This window comes from Aquarana catesbeiana, linkage group LG02 (assembly GCF_042186555.1).
Source record: "Aquarana catesbeiana isolate 2022-GZ linkage group LG02, ASM4218655v1, whole genome shotgun sequence".
NCBI classification, from domain to species: Eukaryota; Metazoa; Chordata; class Amphibia; order Anura; family Ranidae; genus Aquarana; species Aquarana catesbeiana.
This window is the reverse complement of record NC_133325.1, coordinates 174,463,147-174,481,609: the sequence shown is the minus strand read 5'-3', so window position 1 is coordinate 174,481,609 and position 18,463 is coordinate 174,463,147. Positions and strand designations below refer to the sequence as shown.

The 18,463-nt window shown below is 40.2% G+C and overlaps 1 protein-coding gene across 2 annotated transcripts in view; it reads left to right on the top strand.

Moving 5' to 3' along the window:
* The window catches only part of NAB2 (NGFI-A binding protein 2), a 122,744-nt gene that overhangs the window by 35,612 nt on the left and 68,669 nt on the right, over positions 1-18,463 (top strand). The window contains exon 2 of one of the 2 annotated variants that reach the window (XM_073613832.1): positions 2,234-3,044. The exons of the other annotated variant lie outside the window; for it this stretch is intronic. Within the exon in view, the coding sequence (XP_073469933.1) occupies positions 2,400-3,044 (645 nt within the window). The 5' untranslated portion in view covers positions 2,234-2,399. The remainder of the gene's footprint in view (positions 1-2,233; positions 3,045-18,463) is intronic. 2 annotated transcript variants of the gene reach the window in all.

Genomic DNA, 18,463 nt, shown 5'->3' with positions numbered 1-18,463 from the left:
GTGCAAAAAAAAGTATTGCATTGACTGCCATTTTATTCTCTAGGGTGTTAGAAAAAAATATATATAATGTTTGGGGGTTCTAAGTAATTTTCTAGCAAAAAAAAAAACTGTTTTAAACATGTAAACACCTAAAATCCAAAAAGAGGCTGGTCCTTAAGTGGTTAATAAACTGACAATCTTCAGAACACATTCTTGTAAAATATTTCAAATGATGAGATACCTCTTATATGCTGAAGTATGAAAAGTGTGCTAAGAAAAAAATATTTATTTGCTCCAAGCAACTTACTTCTTTGCTTCATTTTAGTTTTGTGTTACAGAAATTATTTGAAAGCCAACTTGTTTCTATAGGCACCTGAAATTGTCAATGTTTGCTCACTTTTCCTAAGCCCCATAGTGTGAGCAAATATATTTTTTCAATTCAGCTACTATAGTGTTTCATGGAAGCATATTTATTTTTATTTATTGAATCTCCCAGCAAGGTGTAATTATTTTCCAACTGGATGATCAAGCTTTTTTTTAATGTAAAATGTTAATTAAAACTCTGACTATTGAAGTATAAAACATACACTCAATCGCAGCATGTGGGAGTTAATAGCTTTACAGTCATTTTTAAAGTAAAGTACATGTCTTCTCTGGAGCTTGTATACAATAACAATATAATGACACCTTAGCGAAATAGCAGTGCCACTCAACAAACACATTGTTCAAAAAGGGAACTTCTGTGTAAGGCAATTAACTATTTCCAAGGGGAGATGGATGCGGCACACTTTAAAAATGATACTGAGCAGCCTTTCTCAACAAGGGTTTTGTGAAACTCTAGGGTTCCTCCAGAGGTTGCTAGGGGTTCCTAGAGCAATTTGCAATTTCTGTCTCTTAGATGAGTAACCTCTGACAACAATTATCTTTTTTTAGCTATCTGTAAGGAGGGATTCTTTCCAATGACCACAAGTGTAAGGATCATACCTTCCATCACACTAATGTACCATGAGCTGTGACTATAGTAAATATTAGCACGGGTTCCTCAAAACTGGAAAGTTATTTGAAGAGTTCCTCAATGCTAAAAAAAAAGGTTAGGAAAGGCTGATATACAAAATAAAAATACCTTATTCTGTAAATTGCAAAGATAGAAAGAATCAATTAGCTTTGCCGTACATGTTAAAATTTCTCTTGTTAATCCCTATGGTGATATTTGAGTGGTGTTTGAAATGATTTGAAAAGGAAACAAGTCTGTTATTTCTAGCAAAATTCTGGGTGGATTACTTGTGTTTTCTCTAATGATTGCATGTAGTACCTTAGTACTGACTTTGTAGGACCTCTTGATCATGTCAGTCATGGCAAGATGAGAAACTTAAAGTAGAACTATAGGAAAAAATTTTCTTTTAGTTTGGATAGAGCCAGGGAGGGTTATAACCCCTGTCAGAATTTTTTTTGCCATCTATGTCCCATTGCAGTGATTTCCCTTCACTTTCTGTCCCATAGCCAAACAGGAAGTGAGAAGAAATCACTGCAAATTAAGGACATTTCTTGGGGACTCCCAGGTCACCAGAACTAGTGTCCCCATTGGAAGACTTCCCCTCTATTACTTTTCTGGGGACAACCCAATATTTGGGATTTTCTTTTACTTTCACTTTCAATGATAACGGTAAACAGGACAAATAGAAAGGGGGAATCTTCTTAACAAAAGCACAGACAGCAATAAAAACTGACAAGCGCTCTGATCTCTCTCTACTCTATCCAAAACTAAAACCTTTAGTTATACTTTAAATTTGCAAGGTAATTATTATTGACAAGGATCATGAACATCTAACACTTAGACTCTTACATTAAAATATGTTGTAAATACAAGCAAGATCACCTAACACTGATGTAACACACACATTTACCTGTGTTTTATCACTTTAAAACCCTTCAAGTATAGAAAGATGCATTAAAAATGTTATATAGGGAGGTGAAGGGAGAGGCAGAGAAGTAGGTCCAGCACAGATGAATTAGACATTCCCAGAAGAGTAGAGGGCTATGATGTGCTAGGGAATTGACTCATCCTTGAGTTGCAAAATTTTCTAGCAATTTCAAAGTGAATACAAAATTTTCACTAAAGTTGATAATGAGGTCACTTTAATTATAAACTATTATTACTTTGTTTCCTGAAATGTATTTGTTAACTCCCAATATTTGTTGCACAATGCAAACTACAAACATAATTTAAATATTTAATTCTTGTTTTAACTTGTAGAATCTGTGCAGACACATCTTCACTCCCTCGTACCCTGGGTGAGTTACAGCTGTATCGTGTCCTGCAGAGAGCCAACTTACTGGGTTACTATGACACCTTCATCCAGCAGGGTGGCGATGATGTGCAGCAGCTTTGTGAAGCTGGAGAAGATGAATTTTTGGAGATCATGTCTTTGGTTGGCATGGCAACAAAGCCTCTCCATGTTCGAAGATTACAGAAAGCCTTAAGAGACTGGGCTACTAATCCAGGACTGTTCAACCAGCCACCTTTGGGAAATGTCCCTATAAGCACCAGCATACCTTTATTCAAGATATCTGAAACAATGGGAAGGGTTGGTAGACAATGTAATGGTGTTATTAGTAATTCTGAAAGCCTAAACAAAACCGTTGCAGGTTTTGGTGTCCCAGAGCAGCTGGAACAGCATGAGAAAAGATCACCTGTACAACTGGATGGCAGAACTTGGACAGTGCAGGTTTCTCCAGATCAGAATGAAGCAGATGACGATGATGTGGATGATGATGAAGATGGGAGAGGAATGCCATATGGCCCAGGAGGTGAAAGGTTAGACCTTGACATGGTACAGGTGATATCAGACAGTGTGGAGAGGCTGATGAAAGGCTTGCCTCGTGGTGATATAGCTGAGGCGCGATCCATGCTTAAAATAAACAAAAAACTGGGGAGGTCGCTGGGCCATATCTTTCACATGGCAGACGGAGGGCCCAGGAAGGAGAGGGAGATTAGAAGGCACAGTGCTATATATGGAAGGAGTGACTCCAAGAGACGTGAAGGAAAGAGACTCACGCTGCATGAGGTTGGTGAAGCTGCTCTCCTTGTTTTTGATAAAGGAAAAAATTAAATAACGCTGACTTATTCCATAAGTCGTAGAGCCAACTGTACTTAGCAAATCACAAATAAATAGGTATCTGACATCAAACATCAAAATGGTTTCTACTGGTCTCCCAGAATTTGCTGTTTAGATTTGATCCTTACACCGCCTTATCAAAAAAGTCTGTTAGTGGCTTAATATTTAATATCTGGGTATCTCTGACCAAAAACCCAAATTCAACTTTATGAGTCTGTTATTTTGCTAATATAGGCATAAAAAAAACTTTACTCGCCAAAACACACATTTTAGATATTTTAATATGGCATTGAAGTTTTAAAGCTGATCTCTGGGAACAGTAAGGCCCCATTTACACTTAAACTGGGTGTCTTTGGTTATTTCAGGCACAAGTATTTTTTTTTTTTTTTTTTTTTAGCCAATCGAAAGCAAGTGGCTAAACAAGAAAACCGAGCAAAAACAAAGCACAAGAAGTGTGTTTTATGCTTTTTTCAGGCTCTTCCATTAAAGTCTATTGATGCCAAAACACATGACTCTGCCCAAAAGAAGCTCATGAACTTTTTGTGTGGTGAGCTTCAAGTGACACTACGCTCAGGTATCAATGAGCACCTTTGAATAAAATGAAAATCCTAGTGTTTGAGAGCTGAAGCTTCAAATAACACTTCAAATCCCTCAGGTCTGAATGAGGTCTAAAACATAAATGTTTACAAACTTTCTCTCTAAAACCTTAAAATGGACCAAAAAGAGTTTTCACCTTAACTGAGATATTCTCGTTTTCTTCCTTTGTGACATCACTGCAAGGACTATCTTTCATTAATAACTGCCAGTGAGAGAGGTTTGCAGGGCTTTCTAGGTATTCTCCTATACAGTACAACTTCCAAAAGCCCCCTGCCTCATTATGGTGTGGACAGGGTCTTAGGAGTTGCTGGAGCTATGTTTGGTGAAGGGTGGATGGGGCACTGCTAGCTGCTATTTCTCTACTACTGTTGTCCACTGCCACTGTACTCTGCTGTATTGCGGTACACTCCAGTAATGAAGAGAGGCTGGTGGGGAGAGAAGAGAATGTCAAAAAGGGGTAGTATTGTGGGCAGTGACATGGTAGTTCAATACTCTACTGCCATCACTGCAGCTAGCCCCACTTCTATACTGCTTTGCTGAGATAAAAGAGGCTTGAAGGGAGATAAGGAGCAGAACTGCAGGTTGGTGTGAGGTAATGAAGAGTGTGTGGTGCTGGTTGGGTAGAAGTCTTCTACACCCCTCCAGCAGCTGGTTCTGGTCTCCACCTATGTGCTGACATTAGTGATGCCTACTTTAAAGTGAACCTGTGTCCAGATCATGCACACTAAAGTACGTATACTAAAAGAGCAATACAAATATATATTAGAACAAGCCCTTGCTCATCTCTGTATCTACAAATATAAGCATTAAAGGAAAATGAAAGGAGATCTAAAGTCACAGTGTGCGTTTTAATTTTTGCTCAGACAGGAGTAGGCTGGAAATAACTGAAATACAAAGGGGAAATAAATATATGATTTTAAATTTTGACCATAAATGGACTTTAATCTTCAAAGTTCACAACATAGTCACTGAAATCTGTTTTATTTTTTTTTATTTTGGGAGAAGGTCTCTACACTCCTCTAACCCCTAAAGTAAACATGCAGTGGATGTTTCTACCTAAAGTGTCACTAAATCCACATCATAAAAAACTATCAATAATTGCTGTATTACATGCTGTTCATACTCACTCAGTCACTATGACATTTGTTTTCCGTATTCTGCAAAAAACCTGGTTGATCCTACTGTTCTTTATCTCCACCTTTTGCTTATGTCCCCAATTCAGCTAAGGATTTTGCAGTTGTGGTGGAAACTCTGCACATGCTCAGTTTTCATTGAGTTTCTATGCTGAGCATTTTCTCACATTCGTGCAGCCCATGTGACTATATAGTCACACATGTGGACATATACTCAGTGGTAAATGACTACCCACTTCCTTCCTCCTCCTCCATGTCCACTAACCAGCTAAACACAATGGGGTAGGGTATTACATGTAGATTATTGAAGGAATCACCTCCCTTTTATTCTAAGACACAGGCTGGAGGGGTGTGACACAGCCTGTGACTGGCAGAAATCCACCAACACAATGTTATTTCTTAAAAAATAATAAAGATTTGATTTCAAATATAAATTTGTATGACAATTTAAAACAGTTTATTGATATTAAGTATTCACTTGTACTCTGTAGTCTGAAGGCTGTTTTTTTTTTAATTTTAAACATGTGACCAGCAGCAGAGGACTAGAAGCTCCTCCTGCTTATTTCTGCTAAAAAAAGTACCTTTTTCCTAATCGATATACAGCTGTCACATGACCCAGATCTTTCCCCGCCTGTCTGCAGGGAAAGATCTGGGTCATGTGATAGCTGTATATCGATTGGAAAAATTATACTTTTTAGCAGAGACCCTAGGGAATAAAATGTCAATCCTTGCAATTTTCTATGTCACGTGATATTTGCGCAGCGGGTTTTCAAACGCAATTTTTTGGGAAAAAATAAGTTTTAAATGAATTAAAACCAAAGCACAATATATACCCCCTTTTGTTTGTATAATATGAAAGATGGTGTTACGCCGAGTAAATAGATACCTAACATGTCACACTTTAAATTTGCGACCCTCGTGGAATGGTGACAAACTATGGTACTTAAAAATCTTCATAAACGATGCTTCAAATGCCTTTACAGGTTACCTTTTTAGAGTTACAGAGGGGGTCTAGTACTAGAATTATTGCTCTCACTCTAACATTCATGAAGATACCTCACATGTGTGGTGCGACAACCATTTACATATGAGCAACTTACGTATGCGTTTGCTTCTGTGCGCGAGCACAGATTGATGGGGCACTTTAAATTATTTTTTTCTTATTTATTTTATGTCGCATTTTTTATATTTATGCTGTCCATTTGATTTAAAATTTTTTTTTTTACTTTTATTCCTATTACAAGGAATCTAAACATGCCTTGTAATAGAAATAAGGATGACAGGTCCTCTTTATGGAGGGATCTGGGGTCAAAAAGTGATGTCACAATGTCGCTATGGTCCACCAAGGCCATAGAGGCGATAAAAGATGATCCAGTCTGGTTTTATACTACTTGATTTTTTTAGTACAGCCTGCAGATGGACATACCTCCCTGTGCGGCTGCTATATTCTGACAGCCATTGTGGGTTGCTGTCAGGTTACCCCAACAGTGGTTGCATCTGATTGGATGCAGCCACCATTTATGCATCAATTTCCCACCCCATTCCTTCAATTGAAGGCTATCTGGTGGGTGAGGGCCATCAAAGTAAATTTTGTCAAGTTCATCAGGAAGTTGCTAAAAATCAAACAGTGTAAGGCCAGCTTAACAGTCAAAGTGTATGGGCAATTGGGCATACCGAGCAGTGCTCTTTTCAGGAGCTCACACAGGGAGTAAAACCTTTGTGTTATTAAATGAAAGTTCCAGTATGGACATTGATAATGAGCTCTGATGGGGGTCAGTTATTATTGGATTTACATTCAGAACAGCACAGAGTGTACCAACTAATTTCTAATAATACATTTATACGGTACATCAGATAATTGTATCTGTAATAGAAAACTGTCATCTGAAGGATTGATAGCTGAGAACAATTTCTCCAGTGTTCTGTCCTTTAGATTTTTTTGGTAACTTTTTTGCTGTTTTAAGCCCCTTTCACACTGGGGCGTTTTTCAGGCGTTTTTCAGGCGCTTTAGCTTTAAAAAAAAGCGACTTAAAGCGACTGAAAGAAGCCTCACCTGCAATCCCAATGTGAAAGCCCGAGCCCTTTCACACTGCCAGCGCCCAAAAACCCTGGTAAAGCGCTGCTTCAAACCCCTTTCACACTGGGGCGTTTTTCAGGCGTTTTTCGGGTGCTGGCAGCGTGAAAAGGCTCGGGCCATCGGTGCACCCAGCCCGGTGGCAGAAACACGAAAGCGTTCAAAGAAGCTGCTTGCAGGACTTTTTTTGATGCCCTGCCAGCGCAGCACCCCAGTGTGAAAGCACTCGGGCTTGCACATTGGGATTGCAGATGAGGCTTCTTTCAGGCTCTTTACAGGCGCTTTTTTTAACGCTAAAGCGCCTGAAAAACGCCCCAGTGCGTAAGGGGTCTAAAGGTATAGAAGTCTGCGCTAGTATCGCTGGAATGAAAGTTTGCATCTGATTGGCGGCTGTGGTGCATGCTAACAAAAGATGCTGTGCCACCTGAGGTCTTTTGTGTGATTGTAATTCATTGTCAAAGCTTTTAGCTCTCTTTCACATGAGCGAGCAGGTGGCGGTAAAAACAGGTGGTTGATCCGATTCCAAATTGTTACTCTGTTTTAAATAATAACTCAGTATGGGCATTTACTAGGAATGGACAAATTTACTAGGAATATACTATATATTTTTTTCATTTAGAATTGATTCAAGCATCAAAAATGCATGATTTACTGTTTTTTGTCATTTAACATTTTAAATGAACTTTCAATTTATGACTACAAATGACGGTTTCCAAAAAAAAAAAAAAAAAAAAAAAAATTATATAATGCCAGTATGTGAGTAAATTACTGCGCCACCACTTGAATAAGCACCTGCTGTAACAGTGTGAAACACGTCAGTGGTTTTATCCTTGCTGCATGGATTTATTATAACATTAAAGAAATCGTTTTCATTGGAGTGCGGCCATCCGTACCTTTTTGTTTAAATTTTTGCTTATATGCTTTTAGCGCTACGCATTTTCACTCACATTTGCATATATCGTTAGTACCATGTTCAACTGTATGTGCAATTGTGCAATTGGCTGAGCAGTAGAAATAAATATTTGCATGGACAGTAAATCTACCGGTAATGCTGAAACCACTTACATCCATTTGAAAATAAATATTCTTAGTCTGGAGTTAAAACTGGACAGTATCAATTATGATTTCTGATGATCTCAAGCTACAAAAGATACAGTGAAGAGGGGGGATGTCAGCCGGGTTGAATTTTCGAAGCTTATTGACTTCTATTTCTCTGGTTCAGGACTGGCAATGCGTGTGTCTGCTCTTCACATAGACATACACATTCATAGCATAAGTATGCATGTCTGTGTACCTGTTACACAGTTGTATTGTTTCTTGTTACCCAACTTCATGTAATATTCATAGGTAGCTTGTTCAACTGACTGGAAGAAAGCCAATATCAGTGAAACAAAGCAGATGATTGAAAGGACGTTGTAGACACATGGTCGCTGAAAGCCAATTGAGTACCCAAGGCACGGAACGTTGCTGAGGTCTTAGTTTTAATTAATACTAAAATGTATTTTTTTTTAAATCTGACCGATCTGAGTGAAGTGGTACTCTCAGATGTTAAAGTTCATCTGTTAGATTTGATGGGAAGGAATAGAATCCCTATCTGATAGTTAGTCACATCCTCCTATCCCAATGCTTCCAGCCTATGCGTGCTGCACAGCACAGGTAACAGTCAGAGAGAATGGAGACATACAGGTCAGTGTTCTTTACATTTTTCAGGAGTGTACACAAAATTCTGCTCTGTGTAATTAAAGCGGATCTTCACTGCTCCTGAGCACCACACCAAAAACAATACATGCATACCCCACTTTTAAGTACACAATGGGACCAGAGCATGTATGTAAATGAAAATTTACTTAAAGGAGAAGTAAACCCATCTATAAAACAGTTTCATTTCTGGCACGTTCTGGAAATGTAACACTCCCATTGGTTGTGCTCTCAATTGCTCTCAATTAAACCATTCAAAGGCTGGTGTCATAAATGATCACATGTTCAGCATCATGGCAGTTGAAGATTAAACAGAGGCAAAGATGGCAGCTTCCTTGGCTGAAAACGATAGGGGGGTTTACTTACAATACCTTTTTTCTCTTCTCAATGCATGTACTCCATTGCAATAGTCATTTACAGGCATAACTGAATACAAGGCAAGCTGCCTCACCCCAAAATTGGATATGTGGCATGGTAGTGCCATGTCAAGTTAACCAAGATTTTCCATTGACGCCAATGTTAAAAACCGGGAGCAGTGCTATGTCAAGCTGACCATAGAGATCAATGTGTCCGTACTTGCCAGTGTACGTAAAGTGAGTGTATGTAAAGCGGGGTATGCCTGTATTTAATTCATTTTTAATATTCAAAGCAATCTCCCCCTTCCATCCATGTCTCTATGCTTTATTCTGTTTAGAAATCATTTTGAAAAACGCCTCCTAGCATTTCTGGTCATAGCCATCTGGAAGAAGGGCAAATGATTCATGTGGCATTTACTTCCTGGCATCCATCTGCCATTAGCTCAAGCATACATGAGGGTGTGCTTAGCTGAGAAAACCCCTCTTCCTCTCCTCCCCTCCTGAAGACTTCTGGGATGTATAACATCATTTGCCTAGGCATGAAACCAGGAAGTAATTGAAGAAATGTAAAAAAAAAAAAAAGTTCAAAACAAGTAAATACAGTAGGGACGGAAAGTATTCAGACCCCCTTAAATTTTTCCCTCTTTGTTATATTGCAGCCATTTGCTAAAATCATTTAAGTTCATTTTTTTTCCTCATTAATGTACACACAGCACCCCATATTAACAGAAAAACACAGAATTGTTGAAATTTTTGCAGATTTATTAAAAAAGAAAAACTGAAATATCACATGCTCCTAAGTATTCAGACCCTTTGCTGTGACATTCATATATTTAATTCAGGTGCTGTCCATTTCTTCTGATCATCCTTGAGATGGTTCTACACCTTCATTTGAGTCCAGCTGTGTTTGATTATACTGATTGGACTTGATTAGGAAAGCCACACACCTGTCTATAGAAGACCTTACAGCTCACAGTGTCAGAGCAAATGAGAATCATGAGGTCAAAGGAACTACCTGAAGAGCTCAGACAGAATCGTGCCAAGGCACAGATCTGGCCAAGGTTACAAAAATATTTCTGCTGCACTGTATGATATACTTTCCTATCTATATACTAATGCTAGTAGCATGAGAATTAAACATAATTAATGTTGATTGGGAGAGTGAAATTCCACTTTAAATACATTTAGTGAGTAGTGACGTCAGATGGGGTTACTTTTTGGATTTACAAGTACATTCAGACCTGCTAACTAATTTCTAATACATAAAAGGAACACTTGGGCAGCCGATGGGTGTATCTGTTTTTTTTTTTTTTAATCAACAGGTTGAACAAAAAAGTGGACCTGATTCTTCCATCCGCACATTTGAGGTGGATGAGGGAATCCTTCCCTGCAATTAGAATACACTGATCAATGCTGCCGGCTATAGCCTGTAGCACTGATCAAGTGGGGAAAATCTGGCAGGGTGGTTGTACCGAAGTCGATCGGTAGATCGACTTCAGAACAATCTCCCTGCCCATACACAGATTGAAACTCAGCCAGTCCCTGCTGAACCCGCCAAATTTTGATCCATGTATGGCCGGCTTAAATGTTTGCAAACATCAGGTCTTTTATCTGTAATAGAATAAAGTAAATTGGAGTAAATTTAAAAGAGCAAACAAAAGTCCTGGATGGCTTAACTCCAATGTAAAAATGCATATAAAAGCAAAAGAGAAGGCCTTCAAAAAATATAAGGCTGAGGGATCATCATCAGCATTCAGACTTTACCAAGAATTCTACAAGAATTGTAAGGGTGCAATTAGGGCGGCTAAGATACAACACGAAAGACACATAGCGGAGGAGAGCAAAAAAAAATTCCAAGAATGTATTTAAGTATATAAACAGTAAAAAAGGAGGACAGATCGTATTGGCCCCATAAAGAATGAGGAAAGACATCTAGTTACAAAGGATGGGGTGATTGGGAAGGTATTGAATTTATTCTTCTCCTAAATCTTCATGAGGGAATGGGGGGGGCTTCAGTAACCAAAACTGCGGTGTTTATCCTCATGACACATCACAGGAAGCACCCTCATGGCTAACAGAGGGCAGAATTAGAAATACACCTGGAAAACTTAACATTAATAAGTTACCGGGACCAGATGGCTTGCACCTGAGGGTCCTTAGGGAACTCAGTCAAGTAATTGCCAGACCATTATTCCTAATTTTTACTGGCAGTCTACTGACTGGAATGGTATCAGCTGATTGGAGAAAAGCCAATGTAGCACCAATATTTAAAAAAGGGCCAAAATACATTCCTGGGAATTACAGACTAGTTAGCCTAACATCAATAGTATGTAAGCTCTTGGAGGGGATGATAAGGGACTATATACAAGATTTTAGTAATGAAAACGGTATCATTAGCAGTAATCAGCATGGATTCATGAAGAATTGTTCCTGCCAAACCAATCTATTAACCTTCTATGAGGAGGTGAGTTGCCATCCAGATAAAGGAAGGCCCATAGACGTGGTGTATCTGGATTTTGCAAAAGCAGTTGACACAGTTCCCCATAAACGTTTACTGTACAAAGTAAGGTCCATTGGCATGGACCATAGGGTGAGTACATGGATTGAAAACTGGCTACTAGGGCGAGTTCAGAGGGTGGTGATAAATGGGGAGCACTCGGAATGAGCAGGGGTGGAAAGTGGGGTCCCCCAGGGTTCTGTGCTGGGACCGATCTTATTTAATTTATTCATAAACCTGGAGGATGGGGTAAACAGTTCAATCTCTGCAGGGCAATAACTTCTCTGCAGGATGTGGAAACCTTGCAAGAATATTTGAACAAATTAATGGGGTGGGCAACTACATGGCAAATGAGGTTTAATTTGGAAAAATGTAAAATAATGCATCTGGGTTGCAAAAATATTAATGCAATCTACTCATTGGGCGAGAACCTCTGGTAGCGAGATGTCGTTATGCTTATATTATGCATTACATATGAAATGTTGCTATTGCATTTCTTGTGATGAAAATGACAATAAAACACAGTTTTAAAAAAAAAGATGGGTCAAGTAAAGAACAAGATCCCCAACTGTGCTGAGACTGTGGAGCTACTGGAGCCCAATAGCTTTGGATTTCTTTGACTGATTTTCTCTACCTGAAAAAAGGGTACACTACAGAGATTTCTAAGGTAATATTGATAGGCTGGTTGGATCCAAAGATTCAAGAACTAAGAATACTGGGGAAGAATTACTAGAGGAAAATAGGTCTTTTACATTGCAAGGGAATTTTCCCTTAGCTTGGTGAATGAGGTGACGCTCTGCTGACTTCCATTATCAAATCAAGTGCAAGCAAATGTATATATATTTTTTTGTCTTCGTTGCATGATAGGGTATTCTTTGCAAAGTGACTTTTCATAACATTCATTAAGCTCAGGGAAAATTCTTTTGCAATGTAAAAGTTTACTTTCAAAGTAAACAGTCTATTTGCCTTTAGTAAATAAACCCCAATGTCCTAAATCTCTCAGATGCTCTGAGCCACTGTGCGCTGTCCTCCACTCAAAACTTACAGTGCCTTGCAAAAGTATTCACCACCCTTGGCATTTTTTGTGTTTTGTTGCCTCACAACCTGGAATTAACATGGATTGTTTGAGGATTTGCATCATTTAATTTACAGAACAAGGCCACAACTTTGAAGATGTTTTTTTTTTTTTTATTGTGAAGCAAACAACAAATAGGACAAAATAACAGAAAAAGTCAACGTGCATAACTATTCACCCCCCTAAAGTCAATACTTTGTAGAGCCACCTTTTGCGGCTATCACAGCCCCAAGTCACTTTGGATAAGTCTCTATGAGCTTGCCACATCTTACCACTGGGATTTTTGCCCATTCCTCCTGACAAAACTGCCGCAGCTCCTTCAAGTTGGATGGTTTGCACTTGTGAACAGCAATCTTTAAGTCTGACCACATTTTCTATTGGATTGAGGTCTGGGCTTTGATTAGGCCATTCCAACACATTTACATGTTTCCCTTAACCACTTGAGCCCCGGACCATTATGCTGCCTAAGGACCAGAGGTCTTTTTCCAATTTGGCACTGCGTCGCTTTAACTGCTAATTGCGCGGTCATGCAATGCTGTACCCAAACGAAATTTGCGTCCTTTTCTTCCCACAAATAGAGCTTTCTTTTGATGGTATTTGATCACCTCTGCGGTTTTTATTTTTTGCGCTATAAACGGAAAAAGACCGAAAATTTTGAAAAAAAATGATATTTTCTACTTTTTGTTATAAAAAAAATCCAATAAACTAAATTTTAGTCATACATTTAGGCCAAAATGTATTCAGCCACATGTCTTTGGTAAAAAAAATGTCAATAAGCGTATATTTATTGGTTTGCGCAAAAGTTATAGCGTCTACAAACTAGGGTACATTTTCTGGAATTTACACAGCTTTTAGTTTATGACTGCCTATGTCATTTCTTGAGGTGCTAAAATGGCAGGGCAGTACAAAACCCCCCCAAATGACCCCATTTTGGAAAGTAGACACCCCAAGGAAATTGCTGAGAGGCATGTTGAACCCATTGAATATTTATTTTTTTTGTCCCAAGTGATTGAAAAATGACAAAAAAAAAAAAAAAAAAAAATATTTACAAAAAGTCGTCACTAAATGATATATTGCTCACACAGGCCATGGGCCTATGTGGAATTGCACCCCAAAATACATTTAGCTGCTTCTCCTGAGTATGGGGATACCACATGTGTGGGACTTTTTGGGAGCCTAGCCGCGTACGGGGCCCCGAAAACCAATCACCGCCTTCAGGATTTCTAAGGGTGTAAATTTTTGCTTTCACTCTTCACTGCCTATCACAGTTTCGGAGGCCATGGAATGCCCAGGTGGCACAAAACCCCCCAAAATGACCCCATTTTGGAAAGTAGACACCCCAAGCTATTTGCTGAGAGGCATATTGAGTCCATGGAATATTTTATATTTTGACACAAGTTGCGGGAAAGTGACACTTTTTTTTTTTTTTTTTTTTTTTTTTCATAAAGTTGTCACTAAATGATATATTGCTCACACAGGCCATGGGCATATGTGGAATTGCACCCCAAAATACATTTAGCTGCTTCTCCTGAGTATGGGGATACCACATGTGTGGGACTTTTTGGGAGCCTAGCCGCGTACGGGGCCCCGAAAACCAATCACTGCCTTCAGGATTTCTAAGGGTGAAAATTTTTGATTTCACTCTTTACTGCCTATCACAGTTTCGGAGGCCATGGAATGCCCAGGTGGCACAAAACCCCCCCAAATGACCCCATTTTGGAAAGTAGACACCCCAAGCTATTTGCTGAAAGGCATGGTGAGTATTTTGCAGCTCTCATTTGTTTTTGAAAATGAAGAAAGACAAGAAAAAACATTTTTTTTTTTTCTTTTTTCAATTTTCAAAACTTTGTGACAAAAAGTGAGGTCTGCAAAATACTCACTATACCTCTCAGCAAATAGCTTGGGGTGTCTACTTTCCAAAATGGGGTCATTTGGGGGGGTTTTGTGCCACCTGGGCATTCCATGGCCTCCGAAACTGTGATAGGCAGTGAAGAGTGAAATCAAAAATTCACGCCCTTAGAAAGCCTGAAGGCGGTGCTTGGTTTTCGGGGTCCTGTACGCGGCTAGGCTCCCAAAAAGTCTCACACATGTGGTATCCCCGTACTCAGGAGAAGCAGCAGAATGTATTTTGGGGTGTAATTTCACATATTTCCATGGCATGTTTGAGCAATATATCATTTAGTGACAACTTTGTGCAAAAAAAAAAAAAAAAAAAAAAAAATTTGTCTCTTTCCCGCAACTTGTGTCGCAATATAAAATATTCCATGGACTCGACATGCCTCTCAGCAAATAGCTTGGGGTGTCTACTTTCCAAAATGGGGTCATTTGGGGGGGTTTTGAACTGTCCTGGCATTTTATGCACAACATTTAGAAGCTTATGTCACACATCACCCACTCTTCTAACCACTTGAAGACAAAGCCCTTTCTGACACTTATTGTTTACATGAAAAAGTTTTTTTTTTTTGCAAAAAAATTACTTTGAACCCCCAAACATTATATATTTTTTTAAAGCAAATGCCCTACAGATTAAAATGGTGGGTGTTTCATTTTTTTTTTTCACACAGTAATTGCGCAGCGATTTTTCAAACGCATTTTTTGGGGAAAAAACACACTTTTTTTAATTTTAATGCACTAAAACACGCTATATTGCCCAAATGTTTGATGAAATAAAAAAGATGATCTTAGGCCGAGTACATGGATACCAAACATGACATGCTTTAAAATTGCGCACAAACGTGCAGTGGCAACAAAATAAATACATGTTTAAAAGCCTTCAAAAGCCTTTACAGGTTACCACTTTAGATTTACAGAGGAGGTCTACTGGAAAAATTACTGCCCTCGATCTGGCCTTCGCGGCGATACCTCACATGCATGGTGCAATTGCTGTTTATGTTTGACGACAGACCGCCGCTTGCGTTCGCCTTAGCGCGAGAGCAGGGGGCGACAGGGGTGTTTTTTTTTTTTTTTTTTTTTTTCTTTATTATTTTTTTGCTTTTTTAATCTTACTTTTAAACTGTTCCTTTCATATTTTTTTTTTTAATCATTTTTATTGTTATCTCGGGGAATGTAAATATCCCCTATGATAGCAATAGGTAGTGACAGGTACTCTTTTTTGAAAAAATTGTGGTCTATTAGACCCTAGATCTCTCCTCTGCCCTCAAAGCATCTGACCACACCAAGATCGGTGTGATAAAATGCTTCCCCAATTTCCCAATGGCGCTATTTACATCCGGCGAAATCTAAGTCATGAAATACTCGTAGCTTCCGGTTTCTTAGGCCATAGAGATGTTTGGAGCCACTCTGGTCTCTGATCAGCTCTATGGTCAGCTGGCTGAATCACCGGCTGCATTCTCAGGTTCCCTGTTGAGACAGGAGAGCCAGAGAAAAACACGGAAGACGGTGGGGGGGGGGGGGCATTCCCTCCCACGGCTTGTAAAAGCAGTCTAGAGGCTAATTAGCCGCTAGGATTGCTTTTACATGAAAGCCGACCGCTGGCTGAAAAGAATGATACCAAGATGATACCTAAACCTGCAGGCATCATTCTGGTATAACCACTCAAAGTCGTGAATGGCGTACCTGAAGACAAAAAAATGGTTAACAATGGTTAACAATAAAGCACAGTAAAGTGTAAATAATTACACACCTGAAAAACAAACATGATAAAACATAATAACAATAACAATAACAATAAAACATTGCAGAATAGAATACAGTAAAAAAGAGCAGAACAATAGAGAGAGAGAATAGAGAGAGAGAGAACAATAAAACAACAACTATTTTTTTTTATTTCATATTTTTTTTTTTTTTTTACACTTTTTTTGTAACTAACTTTTATAACTGTAACCGGTTCCAGGTTCGGGTCTCTCAAAATGCGATGGCATCTTGGGAGACCCTGTGAAAGTGTGCCTAGTCTGTGCAATGCTGTACCCTACGCTAATACTCAACTAGTGAATGGTAGCGTTCAAAACATTCACCAATGCAAAGACCAGGATTGTCAGGACAGGAGGGACAATAATAGCGGGTGTCACGCCTATATCCGCGCTTGCTGCAGACACGACATCTTTTTTGGGGGTTCGTTGGGTAGGGGTACTCGGGAGGACATAAAAATGCCTCTCATGCAGCCGACTGCATTTGGTTGGGGATGTGAATGGGGGAAGTACGGGTGCTGCAGAAGCGGTGGGTTCCCAATTAGGATTGGCGAATGCAGCAGGAAGGGCACTATGGGCACGATGGGCCTGTGTTTGTCTTTTTGGTGGCAGCGGGACACTACTTGTGCTTGCCACCTCACCAGCTTCAACTGCACTTATGGGACTCGCCACGTCACCAAGTGTTACTGCAGTGCTGGTTTGACTACGACCGGGGTGTACTAGGCCGCTGGCGCTTGCCAGTTCACCAAAACGCTACCAAAAAACGTTAGCGATCGCAGGGATCAGGCCTGACTCTGCGAACGCTGCAGTTATGCGTTTAGTGTTTTGTAAGTGACAGTGATCGATCGATACTGCACTTGGGTGGGCTGGGCCGGGCCGGGCGGAGGGGCAAAACGCAGGTGCTAGCAGGTATCTGGGCTGATCCCGCTAACACTGCGTTTTTGGGAACCCTAAACTGCTGGTGACGCTAGTATAGATCTGATCGGATCAGATATTGATGCGATCAGATACTATACCACTAAGGGAGGTGTACGGTGCGTGCGTGGGTGTTAGCGGTACTGGCGCTAATCTGACGCTGCCTGGGGCTGGTGCTTGCCAGTTCACCAAAACGCTACAAAAAAAACTGTTAGCGATCGCAGGGATCAGGCCTGACTCTGCGAACGCTGCAGTTATGCGTTTAGTGTTTTGTAAGTGTCAGTGATCGATCGATACTGCACTTGGGTGGGCTGGGCTGGGCCGGGCGGAGGGGCAAAACGCAGGTGCTAGCAGGTATCTGGGCTGATTCCGCTAACACTGCGTTTTTGGGAACCCTAAACTGCTGGGGACGCTAGTATAGATCTGATCGGATCAGATATTGATCCGTTCAGATACTATACCACTAAGGGAGGCGTATGCTGCGTGCGTGGGTGTTAGCGGTACTGGCGCTAATCTGACGCCTGGGGCTGGTGCTTGCTAGTTCACCAAAATGCTACCAAAAAAACTGTTAGCGATCGCAGGGATCAGGCCTGACTCTGCGAACGCTGCAGTTATGCGTTTAGTGTTTTGTAAGTGACAGTGATCGATCGATACTGCACTTGGGTGGGCTGGGCGGAGGCACAAAACGCAGGTGCTAGCAGGTATCTGGGCTGATCCCGCTAACACTGCGTTTTTGGGAACCCTAAACTGCTGGGGATGCTAGTATAGATCTGATCAGATCAGATATTGATCCGTACAGATACTATACCACTAAGGGAGGCGTATGCTGCGTGCGTGGGTGTTAGCGGTACTGGCGCTAATCTGACGCTGCCTGGGGCGACGCATATCACCGCCGGGCGATCAGGGGGCTAAACCTTTATTTGGTAATAAACGGCGGGTGCCCTGACACTATAAAAAATAAACAAACTAACCAGCATCAACCGTAACAGTTATACGGTGATCAGTGGTGAAAGGGTTAACTAGGGGGCAATCAAGGGGTTAAAACATTTATTAGGTAGTATATGGGGGTCCCTGACGCTATAAAACGCTGACGGCGAACCTAAATATTTACCTCACTAACTAGCATCACCAGCGACACTAATACAGCGATCAGAAAAATGATCGCTTAGTGACACTGGTGACAGGGGGTGATCAAGGGGTTAAAACTTTATTAGGGGGGGTTAGGGGGGTACCCTAGACCTAAAGGGGGGTAATACTAACTGTCCCAACACTGTAACTGTCACAAACTGACACTATGCAGTAATCAGAAAAAAAAAAAAAAAAAAAAAAACTGCTGGTGTCAGTTTGTGACAGGGGGGGGGGGGGTGATTGGGGGG